The sequence below is a fragment of the Dioscorea cayenensis genome, chromosome 10 (genome assembly GCF_009730915.1).
Source record: "Dioscorea cayenensis subsp. rotundata cultivar TDr96_F1 chromosome 10, TDr96_F1_v2_PseudoChromosome.rev07_lg8_w22 25.fasta, whole genome shotgun sequence".
Classification (NCBI taxonomy): Eukaryota; Viridiplantae; Streptophyta; class Magnoliopsida; order Dioscoreales; family Dioscoreaceae; genus Dioscorea; species Dioscorea cayenensis.
This window is the reverse complement of record NC_052480.1, coordinates 63,562-84,619: the sequence shown is the minus strand read 5'-3', so window position 1 is coordinate 84,619 and position 21,058 is coordinate 63,562. Positions and strand designations below refer to the sequence as shown.

At 40.6% G+C, this 21,058-nt stretch overlaps 3 protein-coding genes and 1 pseudogene across 3 annotated transcripts; 1 reads left to right on the top strand and 3 right to left on the bottom strand.

Moving 5' to 3' along the window:
• Positions 1 to 526: 526 nt before the first annotated feature.
• Positions 527 to 2,488, bottom strand: LOC120270826 (PAN domain-containing protein At5g03700-like). Its single transcript, XM_039277891.1, has one exon. It carries the CDS (start codon positions 2,282 to 2,284, stop codon positions 788 to 790), a length of 1,497 nt encoding a protein of 498 aa, XP_039133825.1. The 5' UTR covers positions 2,285 to 2,488; the 3' UTR covers positions 527 to 787.
• Positions 2,489 to 10,202: 7,714 nt separating this feature from the next.
• LOC120270704 (heat stress transcription factor A-3-like) lies at positions 10,203 to 12,872 on the top strand. Its single transcript, XM_039277778.1, has 4 exons — positions 10,203 to 10,634; positions 10,780 to 10,813; positions 11,136 to 11,173; positions 12,216 to 12,872. The coding sequence occupies exons 1-4, from the start codon at positions 10,239 to 10,241 to the stop codon at positions 12,870 to 12,872; spliced, it is 1,125 nt and encodes a 374-aa protein (XP_039133712.1). The 5' UTR covers positions 10,203 to 10,238.
• A 2,282-nt stretch (positions 12,873 to 15,154) lies between these two features.
• LOC120270112 (putative phytosulfokines 6) lies at positions 15,155 to 16,118 on the bottom strand. The gene is made up of 3 exons (XM_039277132.1): positions 15,862 to 16,118; positions 15,733 to 15,782; positions 15,155 to 15,616 (listed from the first exon to the last, which is right to left on the bottom strand). The coding sequence occupies exons 1-3, from the start codon at positions 15,968 to 15,970 to the stop codon at positions 15,506 to 15,508; spliced, it is 270 nt and encodes an 89-aa protein (XP_039133066.1). The 5' UTR covers positions 15,971 to 16,118; the 3' UTR covers positions 15,155 to 15,505.
• A 2,916-nt stretch (positions 16,119 to 19,034) lies between these two features.
• Positions 19,035 to 20,971, bottom strand: LOC120270937 (annotated as a pseudogene).
• Between the last annotated feature and the right edge of the window lie 87 nt (positions 20,972 to 21,058).

The following is a 21,058-nucleotide window of genomic DNA, read 5'->3' as shown; positions in this document are numbered from 1 at the left end:
CTAAACAAGGGGGAACGCCGACCTGGATTCAAGCTCAGGTGGAGGGACCTCCTAGACCCGGATCCCGATAACATCCTGGCCGTCGGATTGACGGGTGTGCTCGCTTGGGCCAGCGTCCAGGTCCTCTGGCAGCTCTTCTTTATCTCAGTAGCCATCTTGCTCGCTGCTCTTAAGTACTCCTTCATCGCTGCTCTGCTTCTCTTCATTCTGATCACCCTCCTCTGACGCAAAGGCAAAAAAGAAATAAAAAAAAGAAACCTTTCTTTTTTCAAACATTTTTAGTCACGAATTCCCTCTTTTGGATAACTTTCATCTGTGTAATTCTATTGAATGTGGTGTTAGTGATTCGTGTATATGTAGATTAGTAGATCGGATGCTTTCTATGGAAATGAAAGAAGAAGGAATTATACATTCTATTGTGCCCTTTTTCTCTTCTAATTAAGAACCCAATTGCATTAAAAAGGAATTTATGATTGATTACAATGGTATTGTTCACATGTTTCTCCTGTATTGGATCTCCCAAAAAAAAAAAAAAATTGTGCTTTTTTAATTCATGGCGACTGAACTGAATAGTAGGATTGGAACACATAGTGAAAGGGATGAACTATGAAGGAAGTAACTGTTTTGATATAGAAGAATTAGATTTCTGGAGTACATGAACACAAATTCTCAGCAAATTCTCAGCAGCTGCCATATCTCATCATAATGGCGAGACCTGATCGATCACATGTATTCGTGGCATGGATTGGCTCCGGTTGAAAGCTTGTTGATGTCTACTTTCCCCTTATCACTTCCTGAAAGATTCAGACAGTTCGATGGAGCGAAAGGAGGAGCCGGACTTGAGATCCTTATAGGGCCACTCCACTGTAGACTCATCCAGCCCATCCTGGCTTCTCCTCCTAATTTGGTTCCACACCCTGTAAGCCCCAAAACCAGCGGCTGCCAAGAAGACCAAAACCCCAACAGTAAGTAGCACTACCATCCCTGCCTTGCTCTTGCTCTTGCTCTTGCTGCTGGCTCTCGTCCTCACCTTGAAATACCCCGTCTTCTGCACATTCCCAGCCTCCACCAGTGTCTGGATCGGATAATCAATTGAATAGCAAAAGCCGGAGACGTTGTTATACACTGCACCCCAGCAGCTGCAGTTCCTCTCACAGGACTGCTCGCAATCTTCCAAAGATCCCATTTTTTGATAGCCTGCCAACTCCTTGTTCGGCAATTCGACGCCTTTCGTTCTGAAAACCGTGTAGTCATCTCCTCCCACACTACTGATACTGCCGCTGCTGCAAAGATTGCCTGAGTCTGCGGGGGGACAAATTGCCGTAGTATTATCCAGGCACGCACACATGGGCTCCTCTAAACGGCATAGCCCGTATGCGCCGCAAGCACTGAGGAGTTGACAAGCCTCGGAGTCGGGGATGGCTTTAAAATCCAAAACCCAAGATGAACCATTCCAGTAATATGCTTTGAGGTTGCCGTCTGACTCCAGCGTCAGGCGCCGGAGGTCAGGTATTCCTCTGTTGAATGTATCAAAGGAGATCACGTCCACAGGAACCGCTTCGGTCTGGTACAAGCCCAGGAAGCCAGTGGGGTCGACCCTCGCATAGATCGGTCCCTTCCCTTGGATGATCCGCGCCTTGGCCTGGAGTGCTGTGCGCTTCCAATACATAGGCGCGGCCACTCCAGGGAACTCCATGTAAAGGGCTAGGTAGTCAAAGCCAAGGCTCATGGAGAACTTTTGGTTATTTGAAAACAGAGCAGCTTTGGAGGTGAAATTCTGGCCTTGCATGATGGTGTCCGATGGAAAGTCAAAACTTTGCCAGAGGACTGATGCTGCTGGCTCTCCGGCCTTCTGGATTTGGAGGTTGGAGGAATTGAGGAGGACAAGTGTGTCACCATCCACAGAACCAGTTGACCAGAGCACTCCCTTTCCGGAATCCGACAGTACCAAACTGCCATTAAAGGAGAAGGTGACGGAGTTGTCCCAGCTTCCCGGACTAGCCGGAATAGCACGCCATACTGGCTGCCGGGATGGAAGGTGGATGACTGCAAGGTCAAGCTGGCTGGAGCCTACTTTGAGGAAACCCAGAGAGAAAACACCGCTGGGCTCATTTAGAATTGGTTGGAATGGAGACTGGCTTGGGGTTGCACTGAAGCCTCTATTGATTAACTGGAGTTGTGAGAAGGATGAGGTTGCAGCTGCTGCAGCAGTCCATGAAGTTGTATGTATTATGTAGAGTAGTAGAAGATTAAGAAGTTTGGGAAGCTTTATCTTCGCACTCATCCTGCAGGATTTCACGTATACTCTTAACAAAATTAAAGACAACAACTTTGTTTATCAAAGAGGGTATGAAGGAAAAAGGTCAGCCGGCATATTTGAATGAAACGTCCGGAACAAAAATCTATAGTATTTTGTGTGTGCTTTTGATTTTATTTTATTGGGATGAACAGAGATGAAAAACACAAAACCTACTGATTGTTGGTTTATGCTCTTTATAATATAAAGGATAATTGAGATAGAAATCATAGAATCCTTGCGCTGCGTTGTGGACTGCTTGTCTGCGAATATGTCAAGGATATATGGTTGTCTCTCTCAAAGAATATAAAAACAAAAAAAGCATAGGAAAGCAAAAATCAAGAATGGCTGTGACTGTGAGGTTTAGACGATCGATGCATGGCCTGGAACCAGGCTTTAAAAGGGAAATGTGAGATAAAAAAAAAAGTAGAAAAGTCTGCTGAGATCGCACTAACTCCTTTCTGGCCAATTAAGGCTTGCCTCTTGTTTTCCACCACTGAAGAAGAACCTCTCTCTCTCTATCTCTGTGTACTTATTTTTTTGAGGGGACTGTTTATCAGATAGTTAAGTCTAGGCATGCAGAGTGATTAATTACTTCTAGATGCTTTCCTTTGTAGGAATAATTTATACTAATTTATAATGTAAATTTCGCAGTGGATGATCATGTGGGATCAGGCAATATTTATTAATTGTTTACCGAAAGGAAGTTTGATGGTTTGACTTTCAGAAGTTTGGTTGTAGGTTGTAACTGTTGGGAGTCTGTGCATCGCCTCTCCGCTAGAAATCATCAGAATGGATGTCATGCATGAGGTAATCTGATGCATGGCCCATCTACTTATAAATATCGCTGTTAAGGCACTTTTGCCACTGTGCAAATGATGGTACGTAGTTTGTATTTATTAAACATAATACGATGTTTCGAGTGTCTCCCTGCAGCTAGTGAGAAAACTCTAATTGTTTTTCTTTGTTATTTGCTTTTTTTAAAAATTATGATTAATTTATCTATTTTAATAAAAAAAACTTAATATGATACACAGAATGCCTCTTTCCAATACTATTGTAGCTCCAATAAACAAAGTGTTACTCTTATGTTGCTAATTGGTTATTTTACTTAATCATGTTTCCCTTTCTTGAATTAATAATTCCTTTTTCTTTATTTGATAGCTTGGCGAATCAAATGGATAATGTTATAGAGTTATTCTCCAGCTAGCACTTAAAAAGACAAGTTGCAAGGTAACCCTAGCTATATAGTTGACTTGAATACCAAGAATTAAAGAGTCAGATTGACTACTAAGTTCTAATGGTTTATGCCAAATCCACCATCACATTATTTTTTGAATCGGTTCTCTATCTTCATTCGTCCATATACTACCAAACATTGATGTATAATCTTTAAGGGGGCCATCCTTAATAAGGCTCTTTTATGACTTTCTCTTTTTAGTCATCCATAGGCACAAACATTTATTACTAACTTAATTGTGTTGACCGCCTAAAAAAAGAGAAGAGAAGATAAATTTCGGCTGGTGGGAACGACATTTGCCACTAGGATCAAAAGTCAACCATTGTCGTTTTAATGAGTTGTTTTGACTTTTTGAATCCTGACAGGATCTCTCATAAGCTATTATAATACACACTTTGTGCTACAGTTTTGATAATGGATAACCATGCACCCATCCCTCTCTCAGAAATACTCCTGGTTGGTTGGTTGGTTGGTTGGTTGGTTAGTATTCGGCCACCAAATTAATATGCATCCATTCGTGATTCATATGGATAGTTTTTAAAACAATCCATGGCTATGTCGGCATACATATAAATACAATTAACGGATTTAGGATCCACTAACCAGTAACCATCTTTCTTTTTTTTTCCTCTTCTTTCCAGCATATGAATTTTGACTTTTTGTTATATAGTTTTTTTACTAAAGGTTATAAAAGCCTGCTTTTTAAGTCATCAAGGTACAACTTCATCTTGTTCGACCCATGCCGTGATCTCTTTAGACAAGCTAGATGTCTAGAACATGACACTGTACTAAAATCTGAAGAACTTCTCTGCAAGGAAAATTGGTGAATGAGATTGTGTTATTTGGTGTCATGGAGAGAGTTGTATGTTCTTTATTGGTGATACTCTCTGGTGGAGAATATTCTGGGAAATAAAATGATACTGCACGCTAATAGGACTTTAAAGTTTAAATCATATGCTACTTTTTTCCAAATGCACATGAGAGTGTATATGCAATAAAAAAATAAAAAATAAAAGTCTCCTTTTCTCTCTCTCTCTCTCTGTGTCTGTGTTTGTGTCTGTCTGTCTGTCTCTCTCTCTCTGAAACAATTGATTTGATAAAACTTATGCATGTGCTGTTAAGCCTGTTATGCATAGAGATGGGCCTGTATCAATGTCCTCGTGGCTTGTTTGCTGTGGTCCAGAGTCTCAGTATATATTACGTGAAGCAGGTGTCTCCAAATTAGTATAATAGTAGGTATATGCTGAACACTCGCTATTGAGTCGTCTAATCTAGTCACATCCTACAGTGATTAAGAGATTTACTTAGAATATCAGCATATCTTTCATGACTGTTGCTCGTTTTCCTTGTTCCTCTTTTCGGATTGAGAATTATAACTTACGGCATTACAAATGAGGAATTCAATCCATTTGGAGAGTGTGGTTTCTATCACTAGCTAATCAGTTATATAGACTTCTCAACCACCGACTTCATTGGATTGTATGTTATTTTCAAATGCATAGATACTAACCACTCATCTTGAAGATGAAAAATGAGCTGGGGGAACTTCCTGACCTGACTGTGTTTATATATACATGTATGATTGAATCTGCACAAATGTATGTGGAACTTAAATTTATTTCAGATAGGAATTAAACACAGGGTCTTTAATTCCTTTCAATATTCTCATATTGCAGAGTCAGACGTATATATATATATGAAAATTGTTATCATAACTACACTAGGGTCCAATATATATATATATATATATATATATATATTATCATTTGTGCAATTAAAGTTCAGTAGATATATATATTGTCCGATATGGTTTTCAAACAAGGGACAAGAGAACCAGAAGAAGCAAAATCCAAGGATAAGAGTCTTCTTGCATGATGTGGTTTGCTGGGTTGTCTTATGTCCGGCTATTTAGAGTTCAAATGGAAAGAGCCAGCGCATGCGATGGACCTTATCCAAATACCACACAGCATTGTAATCTTCTCATTATAAATAACACTTTGATGTCTTGGACCTTCTCTCTCAATATGCATAATTTTTTATTTTTTTTATTTTTTAAATTCAGGGACGAATTGACCGCAACCAATATTTCTGTGAATAACAACACAAGAATGAAGTTCCAAATTAGAAGCACGCCGATTGACTATTATTATGATAAGTTGGTATTATTCACGGGTATATATATGCATGGTGGTCTGGTCTACATTCCAAAGAAGCATCCAAATTATCCGATACTAGTCTGAGTCAAAGAAAAACTTTACTTACACGACCAAGCATGTACTACCGCACCAGATCATGGCTGCTAGATGCATGTCATGTGCATCCAAAAGCAAACATATAATGAGTAACTTGAGCAGCAAAAAGCTTTGCAAACCCAAATTCAAGGAGCTGACTACTTGGCCCAACCATTGCATTTGGATTTGATGTTCCATATATGATTCAGTTGCTCTTCAGGTTAAGCTGGTCTCCAAATTTGTATTCCCCCGAGGACTCACATAATACAGTAGATTATCATTAAGGATGACCAGGTACGACAACTGCAACAAAAAGCAAGTGACGCTGCAGCTGGAGAATTTCTCGCTTATCCCACCTAATCTAAGTACCTAACTAGAGTGAAATTAATAAACATCTCTTATATATATTAATATATATATATATATATATATATAATAGCAGGAGGCATGTAATAAGAACTGATTGCTAGCAACTCAAAGTTAGACAGCAGTCAAACTCAACAGTACATCAGGCTGGCCAAACTCAAAATCTGAGTTCATTATCTGCTCAATTATAAATTAGAGGCCAGCTGCCCCCAACTCCACTCGTAAAGGAATCCATCCATACACATAATAATAATAATAAAAAACATTCAAGTATTAAGCTAACTAACAGTGAAGTTCAAATATGAAAAGCTAAGAACAAATGAACAATTAATCATCAAATATCCAAACTAATTGCTACATAAAAACTAATTTCTCAATCTGGTCAGAACACATCAATTACATGAGGTTAATTATGACGATGAGTAGCAAACCAATTCCCCTCAAAACATTTAAGAAGCCAAGCCAAGCCAAGCCAAGCCAAGCCGTCTATTCTCTCCTGCACGCTGATCTTAATTTCTTCCATCCTATTCCTATCTAATATATTTCTAAATATTATATATATATATATATATATAGTGCAAAGAAAAAGGACGGACAAACTAAGCAAACGGTAAATTATTATTATTTTTAATAATTTATGCGCGCTACACAGAATTAGAAAGAACCAAATTGTTGGCCAAGCGTTTAAAGGCAACCTAGAAGGAAAGGTAACCTTACCGCAGAGGTTCACCGGTTCATGGTTTGGCCGCCCTGCCACACCGAGTGATGGTGGGCATCTTCCGCCATGGCTCCAGGATCGAGTCTCGATACCTCGACGGCAGTACTTGATTCCTCCCCCGCTTCGATCGCACAACGGGGCCGCAATCCTCGTAAAGCTCCAGCGCCGTGCAGCACGGCCCTCTACGCTTTGAGCTCTTGCTGGTTTCGGTCTCCTTCTCATCCGGCTCATCAGTATGAACCCCGGCCGAGACATGTCGAACAGCCTCCAGAAGCAGGTCGAGATAGCCTTCCTCCCTTCGGTACGGTTGCTCCTCCGGCTCCGCAGGAAATATTCGTAATCTCGGAATATTCCTTGGCTCTTCCCTCCATTGCTTTACGAGTCTCACCCTCCGCCTCATCGGGGTCGCATTCGCCCTGCGAGCTCTTCTCCACCGTCAAAGCATCTCCAGCTTCGGACTCGTTGAGTGAGATCGAACCCTTCTTCTCAGAGCTCGAAACGACAGCAGACTCCGCCGGCGCTGAGTCGTCGCACGTAACACCATAACCACCGCCATCTTTGGCGGATCGGAAAGTCGTCGTCGTCGTCGTCGTCATCGTCTTCGGGGCATGAGCGGAGCCTGAGGTTAAGATCAAAACCCAGTCCTCGGTTGCGGCTGGGAAGTGGGGCATCGGGATCCGCGCCAGAGTCTAGTTGAGAAGGAGTGACGACGGTGGATATGATGGCGATGATCTTGGCCAAAGCGGCTTGGGCTTTGGACGCCATTAGCGAGCCAGGGAGAGAGAGAGAGCAAGAGCCTTTGTAGCTAACGCGAGCTCGGTTTGCCTCAGCCACCCGCCATCCAAACTGCCACTGATTTCCCCCTTTTGGTTTCAACCGGGCGGTGGGGTGGGGGCTAGTTTCAAATATTGAAAATTTGCAGGCTAAAATGTGAAAAAGAATAATAATAATAATAATAATAATAATAATAATAATAATAATAAAAACCCCCCGAGTGGTATTGTAGGGTGGAGGAGATACGCTGAAGAAGAGAAACGAAACAAAGAGGAAGAGAAGGGGATGAACGCAAAGGACACACACCTGGTTTTGTTTCTTAGTTTACTCGAACTTTTCTCTCTTTTTTTCTTTTTTTTGTTAAAAAAATAAAAAAATTTAATAAAAAGAGCCTTTTTCCTCTCTCTCTTTTGGCTTTCCTTGCCCTTTGCGTAACTTTCGTTAGTTTCATGCTTATGCGTGATTTCGGAAACGTGGTGAGTTTTGATTCGACAAAAAGGATGCGCCTGAGAAACGTCGAACACGTGTTCTGGTTTCGGCTAACCCGAACCCTGTAGGAAAAGACGGTTGAAATTAGTTTGATCCATCGCGACCACTGGAGAAATTCGTCTCAATTGCTTGATGGTAGATCTCATTCTCATGCCAGACCCATCCATTCATTGTCATAACTCATAAGGCACTTATAAAAAAATATATATTTTTTTTAAATAAAAGTAAACAAACCAACGCATGAGATATATTTAATGAGAGGAACAAAGTATGGAACAGGAAAAATAATAATAAAAAAAATGTCATAATCCATCCAAACATTTATTTTTCTTTTTTTGGACATAAATTTATTATCCAAACTAAAAGCAGCTTGGCCACAATGAAAGTTAAAGCAAGCAACTGTCTTGGATAAATTTTTGAGTATGTCACTAAACTTTGGTTCATTTTCACTTTGATCACTGAACTTCAATTTGTATCAATTTGATCACTCAATTTTAATTTAATTTTATTAGGGTTTAGAAATCGTCGATTTTCGACCTACAAATGAATGATGTAGTTGTTTTTCGATGACGTGGACGTCTACAATAGACTTAATAATGTCGTGAGGAGCAATCGATTTAGATTTTTGAGACAATAGTATGAATCGATTAGGGGGTTGAAATTTCTCGAATTATTGTCGGTTGAAATTAAATTAAAGTTAAGTGACCAGTGATCATAAATCGAAATTCGATCAAAGTGAAAAATAAACCAAAAGTTTAATGACTACTAAAAAAATTTACTGCAGTGTTTCTGAGACAATAATAGCTTATTAAGCTTTGGCTCATCTCCTTAATTGATTTGACACAAACAGAGGCCCCCTGTAGATGCAGCATATAGCACTATGTCAGACCGGCATGACTGACCATGTACCATTAATGTTCCGCATGAATGTGATGGATCATCCGTTCCAACATTTCTTTTTTTGGTGTTCGAGTTTATACAATTATCATTTAAAGTTCCTGAGGTTTTGATTTGAATGAGAATGCTGCCACAATGTTTGGATCGCAGCACTTTTGGTATAATTAATATTTGTACTTGTAATAAATTATTCATACCAACCATATGTCCCTTTGTCATTCATCTACTGCCCATTTTATGATATATATTGAGAAATATAAAGTTAAATAACATCAAATAAAATATGAGTGGATTTATTATAAAATCTTTAGTGTAATAATATTGATCTCACTATATATAAAAATTATATGTATTATATGAAAATTTTAATTGTTCTAAGATTTAAAACATATTGAATGTAGTAGTATCAAAAAATCCCAGGCTGTCCCACGCCTTCCGGAGGCATAAAATGAATAGTTTGCTCAACTTAAAAAAAAAAAAAAAAAGAATTGTATTATATAACAAAACTTAATTTTATGAAAAATGCAGATAAATTTAGAGGCGCACGAGCACAAGTATCCGACACCCTTCGTCCGCGGAGGTCCACTTGTGCCGGAGGAGCTTCCTTCGCTGCCAAGAGATTCTTGGGATTATCGACGCAATAAATATAAAAGTTCACGAAATATCTGCTTCTCATTGGTTAATGGTTACTCCATCCATCAACGCCTTAGCTGTTAGCTCTCGTCACGTTCCCGCGTATTCGTAATGAGGGACCCAACAGCTTTATACTATTCAGGCCCAACTGATTGGCTCATTTTCGTGTTCTGCGTTCATATCATTGTACCTGATGCAGCCGACCACCACGTAGATGTTTAATCCACCATTTTTACGCCTCGGGATCTGGTTTCTCAATGAACCATCGTTGTCCAACCACTAGTAAGTCGGTTGGAGCACCACCGGTATAAATATCTCGCTCGCCTCGCCTCGTGGTTCTTCATCTCTGTCATCTCAGATTTTTTTCAAAAAGCTCCCCCTTTTTTTCTCTTCTTCTCGAGCTTGCGACCATATTCGTTGCCAATGGTGTCCAGAGACAACCCTCCTCGTCCTTCAAATGAACCCCCTCCCCTTCCTTCTTCTTCTTCTTCTTCTTCTTCGTCGTCGTCGTCGTCATCCTTGATTGAGAGGAAAAAAACCATCTAATGTCAGGGTACTAGATCGAGCTTTGCCTTCTCCTCCTCTACTCCATTGATGGAAATCCCATCGTCTCCTTTATCAAGGGAGCTTAAGATTGAAATTACGGGTGGAAATTTAGATTTTCCCCAAAAAGCTCATGCCTTGGCGGAGAAGATCCCGCTTTTGTCTTCGGGCCCTTCATCTTCGTGTTCGACTCTTCCCAGTGAGGCCAGCGGAGAAGTTCCGGAACTCCCTCGGCCTCTTGAGGCTCTTCAAAGTTCTCCCATCCCGCCGTTCCTGTCCAAGACCTATGACCTGGTTGATGATCCCGTCCTTGATCGGCTGATCTCGTGGGGTCCGAATGGTTTGAGCTTCATCGTGTGGGACCCTGCAGAGTTCTCCATGTCTATCCTGCCCCGGCATTTCAAGCACAACAATTTCTCCAGTTTCATCCGGCAGCTCAATACTTATGTGCGTATTTCAACCTTTGATCAATGTTTCTTATTTATATGCGGTGTATTTTACTCTTTTTTTTCCCCCCTTTTTGTTTTTCTCTATAATTTTTTTATTTCTGATTATGCCTATTTGATTCAAATGATCAATCTTTGTTCTGTAGATTGCTTCCGAGGAGGATTCTGTAGAACCGCTGTGTATCCTTTATACAATTCTGTAGTTATTATTTCTGTCGTCATCACTTTAATATGATGCGATTGTTATAAAATTGTGAATTCTCTGTTGTCACTCAACCATGATTTGTATGAGTTTATTTGATGTTTCTCTTGTACTCTGAAATTGTTCTGAAAATTATATATCTCTATATATATATATATATATATAACAATTAATGGTTATTATAATTCCTTACATAATTATAAAGTACATGGACTCAAAGCATGAGCAGTTGCTGAAATCTAGCTCCATCATTTAGTACATGGCAAGTTATAAAATGTTGATTGTAACAACATGTTGCAGTGGAGATGATTTATTGGAGTAAAAGTGGCAGTTTACTGGTAAGCATCTCGAGTTATATCTCAGTGAAATGTTTATTCATAGATATAGTACGTATTTCAAGCAGATTGTAAAATCTTCCATCGAATTCCAAGATCGTTCTTCTTTATGTTTCTTTTCCTTCTTGAGATTTGTTTCTTGGATTCACTCCTCTTTTTTCACCCCCAGACGTCCTTCATTGCAATAACCTGCTTCTACTCTTATCCTCTTCATGCATTTCTTTCGCATCTTCTACTTCATCAGTGACTGGCCTAAAAATGTGGGTCTTTCAGTGTGAGATAAACTCTTTATGAAACTTCATATTATAGGCGGGACATTAGATTTCCTCTTTGACCAATGACTGAACACCAGACACCATGCATATCACTTTGTAATTCTATTTCTTCTTCAAAAATTCCTCATGATGCATTCGTGCTTCCAAGAACTTGTATCTTGTGGTAAGGTATGTAGTGTGGTGATATTTTCCCACCTTCAATGATTTAGATCGTAGTGCAGAATTTTGTGATATATTGGCTCCCTACCTCTGTTATAAGTTGTTTTACATTAGTCTTTGGCCTACCTCTATTGTAACACTCGTGGTACATGAATGCATAGATGAGGCAAGTATCTCCACATTCAGTAAACCTTTTATTTAGCGAGTATGATGAAGTCACTATCTATTTTTCAGTTGGAACTGTGCTTATTATTGCTGTTAATGCCCTTACGCATGTAAAGGCATGTTATCTAGGCATAGGAGCTTTTGCTTATTGAGAATTTGCAGAACATTTTTAGACAATTATGTAAAATAAAGTAACAAATTGATACTAAATATTCTCACAAGGATCATGAGAAAAATTCAAGTGTACTAGTGTTGGCTTTTGGTGTGCAGTGACTTCTTTCTCCTTATTCATTTGCTTTGTATTTATTGGATATGCTTTTGATATCTCTGACCTTCAATTTTTTTATGGTCTATATTTTGACTCAATGGAGCATGCTACTAATCCTCTATGGTATTATCTAGCTGCATTTTATTTATTTATTTATTTATTTATTTATTCTCATCAGGGTTTTCGCAAGATTGATACTGATCGATGGGAGTTTGCTAATGAAGATTTCTTGCAAGGGAACAGGCCTTTATTGAAGAACATTCGCAGGCGCCGATCATCACAGGGACAGGAAATGGTTAATCCTATTAATTCTTTAGTTAATGAAGTGAAACCCGAAGTGAAGCAATCTGGATTGGAAATTGAGCTTAAGAAGCTGAGAGGGGAAAAGAAATCATTGATGCAGGAGGTTTTTCAGTTGCAGCAGGAGCACCTTGCAACAATCCGACAGGTGGATTCCCTAAATCAGCGCATGCAATCAGCAGAAAGGAGGCAGAAGCAGATGGTAACATTTTTTTGGCGAGGGTTTTTTCAGAATCCTGAATTCTTGGCCCAAATTAGGAAGCAAAAAAAGCACAAAGAGAGATTGTACCTGCCAGGGCCAAAAAGAAAATTCCTTAAGCAGCACTCTTGCAGCAGTGAGCCAGTTAAATCCCTTGAACAGAAAATTGTGGATTATGGACAATGTTCAGTTGATGTTGGTGGATCTTCTTCGCAGCTGGGCATTCAAGCTGGTGTGCATAAACCACTTGAAGATAATTTTCTGGAAGACATGGTGGAGAAGCTTGGTCTTGATCCAAGCACAAAAAGAAGTACTTCTTGCAGCTTCAGAGCATGACGGATTAGAAATGGCTCCATTGCCTCCAGCCTCTGATGCTTGCACACAAGAAGTAAGCTTACAAACAGATGATAGCTTTGCTGTCACTGAATACTATGTATCGTTTCCTGAGGATATCAGTCCGGAGAAAAACCCTTTCAGAAACCATATTTCCTCCAGGTGAAGATACTACGATGCCATTTCCGGAATTTATTGCTCAAGAGAAAGTCTTACCTGATGCAGCTACCTCTGCTACAGATATTACTATGGGAGATATGGAAGCCTGGAGCACGGGCCTCGAGATTGGAGGGAGCTCATTCAGTTCTGGCCTGGATTTGTGGGCGGACCTTGATCAGAATGTTCCTGAACTGGAAGGTGCTGCTGGATATTCTGAGTTATGGGATCCCGTCTTGCAGACATTGGATGAAGGATTGCATATTGATGAGTTTCTGAGTGCAGATTCCTATTCCTATCAGTGTGAAAGCCAAATTGATCTGCCAGATGAAGATTCAGATAAAATTGATAAACCATAAGTCTTCTAGTGTTTAGGATGATAGTTAGCATCCTCTTGGGTTGCGTTTGTGCCATCACTGGAACAGTTATTATTATTCTTATAACATATTCATTTTTAATTGGCGATATCATTCATATGACAACGGTTTATGTTAATAAGTTTTTTACTGAAAATGAACAAAATCTTGGATGACTTACATTATTTCTGGAGTGCAGCTTGATCAGCAAATTTTGTCTACTTGCAAACATTTAACTGAGAAATTGTTGTTGTGGAATTTGCAGGGTCGCTTTCAACTTTGCACGGCTTATGCAAGAATCTGGTCCTTGGTGCTTCCAGCACTCTTTCTTTCTCTCTTGGCTTCGATCAGGTATTTATTTGTACACATTTCATGTTTGGTCAATTCTATGCCTATTTATGTCTCATATCTTCAGTATTGTTAAGTAGAATATCATGTGTGTTGCTCCTCATAATTAAATTCTTGAAAGCAGGCTGGTGACCATGAATATATTAGCGCTTTTGTATGAAGATTTGAGTTCATCTGACTTTTTTTCTCCATGCAAAAATTAAGCAATTCTTTGTAGTGCAGAACCATAACATAATAAACATTGAAAAATCGGTAAATAAAAAAAGATAAATACACATTCATGCTAAAGCTATCAGTTAATGCCTTAAGGATCCATGAAAGAATGTGAGTCGTTTCTTTGGATGCTAACAAATAGTACTCTTATTTATGAAAAGATAAGCGTTTGGTCCCTTGATTTGTCTTAGTGATCAGGCTTCCTTATTTGATGTCTTATGAAGTTCAGCTTGTTGGTTTTCTTTCACAATCACTCATTTCTGGAATTATGTTCTTGCTTGAAATTTCCTACGATGGTTACTTGATTGGGATACATGTGAGACCCAATAGTTCTCGTGATCCAAATGGTTTTGCATATTGTGAAAAAAGCAGGCAAACTTTTTGTCAATGAATAAACAAATAAATAAAAAGGTAGAGAATATAGAAAAAGAAGTGGGCCACATTGTTCATCAATGCCATCCTGCTCTTGCATGCAGGTGTCATGTGTGTACATATATATTTGCCCATATAAATCTCTTGTAGAAAGATTGGCATACAAAGAAGTAACACATTAACATGCAAAACTTGCTGCATTCTGTCATGACTTGTAGGCGTTGTCTGGTGTTAAGGTCTGAACTCTGAAAGGTCAGTCCTACCAGTTTGGATGCAGGTCAACTGCGTACAATGGGGGGAGGAGAGAGAGAGAGAGAGAGAGAGAGAGAGTACTGTTGCTATTCATTTATTATGTTATCAGTATTAGAAACACCAAACAGTGTAGCTTCTGTCTAGGACACTTTAGCCCTTTGGACAAATTGAAGACAGGATGAAAAAAGGAAAAGTATGCTTTAATTTATTGATGATTGATCATTTACTGTAGTGGGGGTGAGCACAGACACAGGCAGATGCTAGATTCCCATCAAAAGTAACTAAACTATCATTTGAACTACTTCCTTTATGTCTGCTCTTCTTTCTTATAGGTAGTTTGCAGCATAATTCCCTACTTGTGACTTTCTAATTATATTATTATTATTATTGTTATTATTTCCATTTAAATGAATAAGAAGATAAATTAGGAAGAGGCTTTCTCAAAGAAGATGATGTGATCAGAAGGTGAGTTATTCTGATCACCTAGACCTTCATATGGCGTCTTCTCTCTGCTTGCTGTGCAGAGGAAAGATATGAAGTCACACATCAAGTCGAGAATATTATTAAAAAATAAATTAATACTGAATGGACGGAGAAAACCGAGAACAATGGCTTTCATTGTTAACGGGGGTGTTCTGTCAAGCACGCGCGCGCTGACATTTTCATTGTTACAAGAGCGTATAGATCAAGAAGCTACCTCATAAAAATTAAAAAGACAAGACACACCACCTTAAATTAATTAAACCAGCTCCAGTGACAGCTAGCCAGAACATCCTTACATAAATCTATATGTATATTGATATATATATATATATATATGTAGTTTATAAGGTGATTACTATGATAAGATTTGTTGGGAAGCATCTCGGAATCTCCGATCCAAACACTGGTGCATACTTTTTATAATGAAATAGGGTAGTTGGCTGATCATCCATTCTTCTATGGCTTGTGGTGCTGTGTGTAGATGTAATCCAGATGGGCCTCGTCCATCATCCTCCTCTTCATGCATTCATCATCTCCGGTGGTCTCACAGTTCTCCAATTCCATCAGCTGCAGCATGGTATTGTAAAACAAAAACAAGAGAATTAATTATTTGACATAAATGATTAACAAAGGAGGAAGATGAAGATGGTGTGTCTTATAAAGAAGAGATATCCATCACTCGCGTTTGACAAAGGAAACTCTTCCGTCATCTTCAGTTCCCCATCTCTGCTTCCTGCAAGCAAAGCATCAATATCATCAGCCAAAAGTCAAGTGTGTGCATGAAAATGAGTGCTTGTTTGCCTTTCAAGTACCTTCCATTGGTGCATGAGAGGCCTTCACTGTGTGGATGGCCAGGAGGATGGCAACTATGAGGAAGAGAATGGGGCAGTAAAATCTATCCTGCAGCTGCTTCATCTTCATGGTGGAAGATCTAAATGCTGGAATAAGATGAGACTAGTGATGAAGAAACAGAGAGATGAAGAGAGTTAATTTAGGAATGAAGCAGAGAGATGGATGGTATGTTATTATTAGTAGGATGGCTGGGGGAATGGTGGTGGAGGACTGGAGGGGGATATAAATGCATATATGCGCACTTGATGTGGTCACACGTGACAGAGATGAACCCAGAAGCCCAAAACAAAACGGTTGCCAGGAACTTCGGGCCCCACTCTCCACTCAACTCGGGTAGCATCTGGAGTAGCTATGACTCACTGTTCTGTTCCTGTTCTTCGATGTCTATAACAACAGCACTCTTCAAGGGCTTCCTTAACCTTTCTTTCTTCAGTTTCACAGTGAGAAGTAATATTCACTCACAGTTATTGACCTCTATTCTCTTTCTCATCACTAACCTTCTCTTTAGCCTATTGATTATGAGGACTAGTCTTATGGATTGGGGAAGTGGAATCCACTGGGCATGGTGGGTTGGGTTGGGTTGTGTTGGGTCAATTCCATGAAGAGCTCGTGAGGCGGTGGTGCGAATAAGGTGAGCAGTTACACAGTACACGCATTGTTTCGTCGTATTCCTGTTCTGGACTTGGACATACTATACATAAATGCCACCCTGAGTCAACGTTTGTTCTGTGGCGTCAGATTACTGCATTGACAACTGTCCTTCCGCACGCCCACGGGATGCATGCATACATACACATTTAATTTTTGAAATTTATATATATAGATATATATGGTAGATATCTCAAATACAGACAATAGTTGTGGCAACCAAACAAAGAAAAAGAAAAAAGATGGTGGGATAAAGGGGCTGACCAAATCATTAATACAAAAATCCATCTGCACACCATATGATGTATGGTAGCATCCAGCCAAAGATTATTCACTAGTTGCTAAGGACGTGACACCACCACACCTTGCTTTTAGACTCCCATGCCATATTAATTGATTACCCTAACTAATTCAATGGTTCTCAAACAACTTGAAATGGATTTTCATTCTATCACAAGATGAAAAAAAGAAAAAGCTTCCATTCCGTTTCACGACTAACTGACTACAGAAACAATAAGTAGTCACCAAATTAGCCTTGGAATTTGCAGCATGCGCATGAAAGAATGGCATTGGTTTTTTTTTAATAAATTGTTTGTGCATCCCACGTGTACTGAGATAATCATAGTTGTGGGGGAGATATGCATTTATACGGCGAGAAGGATATTTTATGCAACAAGAGGAGCAGATATGGCAGGTCTCCATAGCCATAGTGGACACCCTGATTTGATTTGATATCACCCAAAAGACTCTTCTAAGTTATTATGAGATGAGAAAAAAGCATCGGATTATGAAATGAGAAAAGGCATCGGCCTGACAACATTTTTTTTTTATATTTTATTATAATGTATAAACTGGGTTGATGATTTTTTTTCTCCAAAAAGAAAAAAATTGCAAGTTGATAGCGTATTTATTTAACATGGAGTAAATCACTCAAATAGGTAAATTATTTCAACCATTGGATAGCCCAATGGTATGACACCAAAGTGTAAGGGGAGGTCATGGGTTCAAATCTCTCCCCCCAACAGTACTGTTTCACATACTGTTCATACACTGTTCACCCGGGATTTCTATACTATTCTCATATTGTACATCCGGGTTCCAGTGCTGTTTGCTACTATTTATATTCATAAAAAAAGGCGTTTGTCGTCTATTATTCAAAAAAAAAATAAAATAAAAATAAATTATAAACAATCATAGAAAGAGATACGAAGAAAATTAATTTCTATTTGCTACTCCATGGGATTTCTATTCCTCTAGGCCATGGAGTAAATCATTCAAATAGGTAAATTATAAATAATCATAGAAAGAGATACGAAGAAAATTAATTTCTATTTGCTACTCCAAGGGATTTCTATTCCTCTAGGCCCACTAACAAATTAAGAGCCCCAAAGTCTGAAGCTTTACTTTCAGCACAGCCCATGCCATATGAAAGCATAACTGGGCTGATCTCGACACACCAGGAGATGTCTACTACTCTCTACAGATAAAGCCCGTTAAGGTTGTTGGCCACGTCAACAATGTCGATGACGATGTGATCATCAAAAACTCACTCAGTTGCAAAAGATTGCAGCAACCGTAGCATCTCAAATTCTCTCACACTTTTAAAAACTCTCTACAGACTCTGAACACACAAAACAAGTACCAACTACCACCGCTTTAGGACTTGCCTGAAAATTTAGGCCCACACGTACAAAGGGGAATGGACTCGAAAGAAGAAACGTCTCATTTGGTTTGGTCATTTCCAATGAGTTAGGTGGAGTCTCTGCAGTTTCGCACGCGTGGCTGCCTTTGGGTCTCGAATCTCTAGTTGCTGACTTTGAACTCGCTTTTAAGTAATCTAAATCTAAATATAATCCCAAGGATCAATAATCACAAAGAGAATATTACTCCTTGAAGAGTCGAATATTTATTATTCTTTATGATCTCATCTACCTACCACAGTTGGAAACCTGTTTGATCATTGATCTGGGTGATTTGTCTTCTACTGTTAGTCTGTTACCAATTTACCATAAAAACATAATCACATACTAACAAGTTCATTAATCAGTCAATGCCACATAGAGCTAGTAAACCAATACATATGAAACTCCAGCTAGCAGCAAGGCCTTAACAAATACTACATATTAGAACGGACGGACACAGTCCTAATCCACAATGTAACAAATGTTTTGGATTTTGCACTTGTCGAGGCTGAATAACTAACTATGCACGTTTGACGAACATCTTCCATAATACTAATCTAATACTCCACATAAACGTTTACTCAGGATGTTGATTAACTTGTCCGCTAATATTTCGGTGAATGTGAATGGGAAAGCCCTGGAGTGAGAGTCAATCAATCAATTAAATGATTCGCGTCCGAATATAATATGATGACATGACATCATAGCTTCAAAGTAAAAAAGGTTTCGATTTGACCCATCAAACAGAGGGAGAGTCGACGACCAGCCGCTGCCCACCAAACACAACAAGTGCCCCTTGGGCGTTGGTTGGTGAGTAGTAAATGGATTGGAAACCCAGGAAATGGTAAAATCAACAAAACACGTGGAGTAGTACAGTACAGTACAGAACAGAAGTAATAATAATAATAATAATAATAATGATAATAAAAGGGCTTAACAATAACAGGCACCCATTTTCGTTGTTGCCATGCGGTGTTCAAAGTTCAAACACCTCCTTTTTGCCATCGAGTCGGAATTCGGAAACACTCACACGCTGCGCACACACTAGTTACATCAACATGGATATGGTATGGAGGAGGTTGGTACTTTGGTAGGCGTGGTATGGAAGATATAGGACTATGAGGGCCGGTGAGGATGGAGGTGAGGTGGAAGAGGAAGAGGAAGAGGAAGATGATGACATCCAAGGGGTCATATCCATTGGATAGCTGCCCAAAACCCGGAGAAATGAAGTGAACTCCTGGATTTCTGCGAGAGCGTTCTGTGCACGCACCTCCGCCATGGACGCCTCGAAGTCCACATAGAACATGTACTCAAAGTGTTTGGCGGTGCCCACATTGGCATCATCGATGAGCCGGATGGGACGGAGCCGATGAGGCCTGCTCTCGATCTTGGTCAGGCTTATGTTCCTGAAGGCGAAGGCAGAGAGGACCTTGAAGAGGACGGAGGTGCCCTCGCGGTCGTGAGCAAACACAATACTCGTCTTGAAGGGCCGGTCAGTGCGTGGGATGATGGGCTCCCGGGCCAGCATCACGAATCGTGTCACGTTCCCGGAGTCATCCTGAATCCCATCCGCCAGGACCTGCAAACCGTAAAGCTCCGCAGCACGAGCCGATGCGATCGCCGCCGTGTCCCGTAGCGCGTTCGTGGCCACGTACTCAGCGGCTCCGGCAGTGTCGTCGAAGGCCTCGCGGGCCACGTTGAGGCCGAGGCTGGTGAGGGTATGCTCGCACTGGGCCAAGGCCTGGGGGTGGCTCATCACGCGGGTCAGGTACTCCTTTCGGACGCCGGGGAGGGCCAGGAGGCAGTGGTGGACGGGGGAGCTGGACTTCACCGACGATATGAAGGCGGTGGCGCAGGAGGAGGTCATAGTTCCGGTGGATGCTTCCACCAAGCGAGTTCTCCACGGGAAGCACAGCCCGATCCGCGATCCAGAGCTCGACGGCCTGGAAAGCGACTTCGAGATTGATCGCAGGGGATGGCCTCGCAGCTAGGGGTAGGCCTTTCCAGCGGCCGCTTCGCTATACGCGCCGGGGACTCCCTGGTAGGCCACGCGTAGCTGGTTACCATGCATTGGAGCAGGGGAGAGATCGGCGATGGTGAGCGGCTTCGGGAGATTGGCGATTGGGACCAGATCCAGCGAGGCAGAGGCGGTGGAGGAGTTGTGGCCGTTGACGGTGGTGAGATGGTGGGAAGCATCGTCGGCACCACCAGAGGGAGGGTTATCAGCATGATCATTTTGATTGGAGGCCAAGATCTTGCTAGAGAGGATTGCGCAGGAGCTGAGCCAGTCAGCTCGGTTGCCACCAATGGCGCCGGGAAAAACGGAACCGCCCAAGTCCGGGCGGTAGATGGAACTTATGGCGGTGGATCGTCGGACGAGGATGCTACTAGTGCTGGGTCTGACTTTGGGTTTGGGGTGAATGAAAGTTTGATTCGGGACAATAAGGGATTGGAACACCGCCATCTTAATTTACTCTATATACCTCTCTGTGTCTCTCTGTTTGTCTATATGTATTATTTTCTGTTTCCTATAAAAGGACAAATTTGAGACTAGCTCTCTCTCTCTCTCTGGTATTGGTAATGTCTCCCTCTTTCTTCTTCTTCTTCTTCTTCTTCTTCTTCTTCACCCAGAGCTTGGATGAAGCTGAGGAGAGACAGCGGGTAAGAAGGTGGGGATTTTATACGAGAGGTAGAGAAAGTTTGTCTGATTGAAAAATGAAACCAGATTGGTGGAGGAATGGGACCCAATTAGAGGAGGAGGAGGAGGTGTTTGGTTGGGTCAATCTCTCACCTACCGCAGTGCATTGCACAGCATCAACTTCTTCTT

What these genes read in the sequence shown, in the direction of transcription:
- LOC120270826 (XM_039277891.1), bottom strand. Translation starts at nt 2,284, where the DNA reads ATGAGTGCGAAGATAAAGCTTCCCAAACTTCTTAATCTTCTACTACTC.
- LOC120270704 (XM_039277778.1), top strand. Translation starts at nt 10,239, where the DNA reads ATGGAAATCCCATCGTCTCCTTTATCAAGGGAGCTTAAGATTGAAATT. An exon ending in TCCGGCAGCTCAATACTTAT is followed by an intron (nt 10,635 to 10,779) that starts GTGCGTATTTCA and finishes TTTGTTCTGTAG; the next exon opens with ATTGCTTCCGAGGAGGATTC. An exon ending in GTAAAAGTGGCAGTTTACTG is followed by an intron (nt 11,174 to 12,215) that starts GTAAGCATCTCG and finishes TATTCTCATCAG; the next exon opens with GGTTTTCGCAAGATTGATAC.
- LOC120270112 (XM_039277132.1), bottom strand. Translation starts at nt 15,970, where the DNA reads ATGAAGATGAAGCAGCTGCAGGATAGATTTTACTGCCCCATTCTCTTC. An exon ending in CTCTCATGCACCAATGGAAG is followed by an intron (nt 15,783 to 15,861) that starts GTACTTGAAAGG and finishes CTTTGCTTGCAG; the next exon opens with GAAGCAGAGATGGGGAACTG. An exon ending in AAGAGTTTCCTTTGTCAAAC is followed by an intron (nt 15,617 to 15,732) that starts GCGAGTGATGGA and finishes ACCATGCTGCAG; the next exon opens with CTGATGGAATTGGAGAACTG.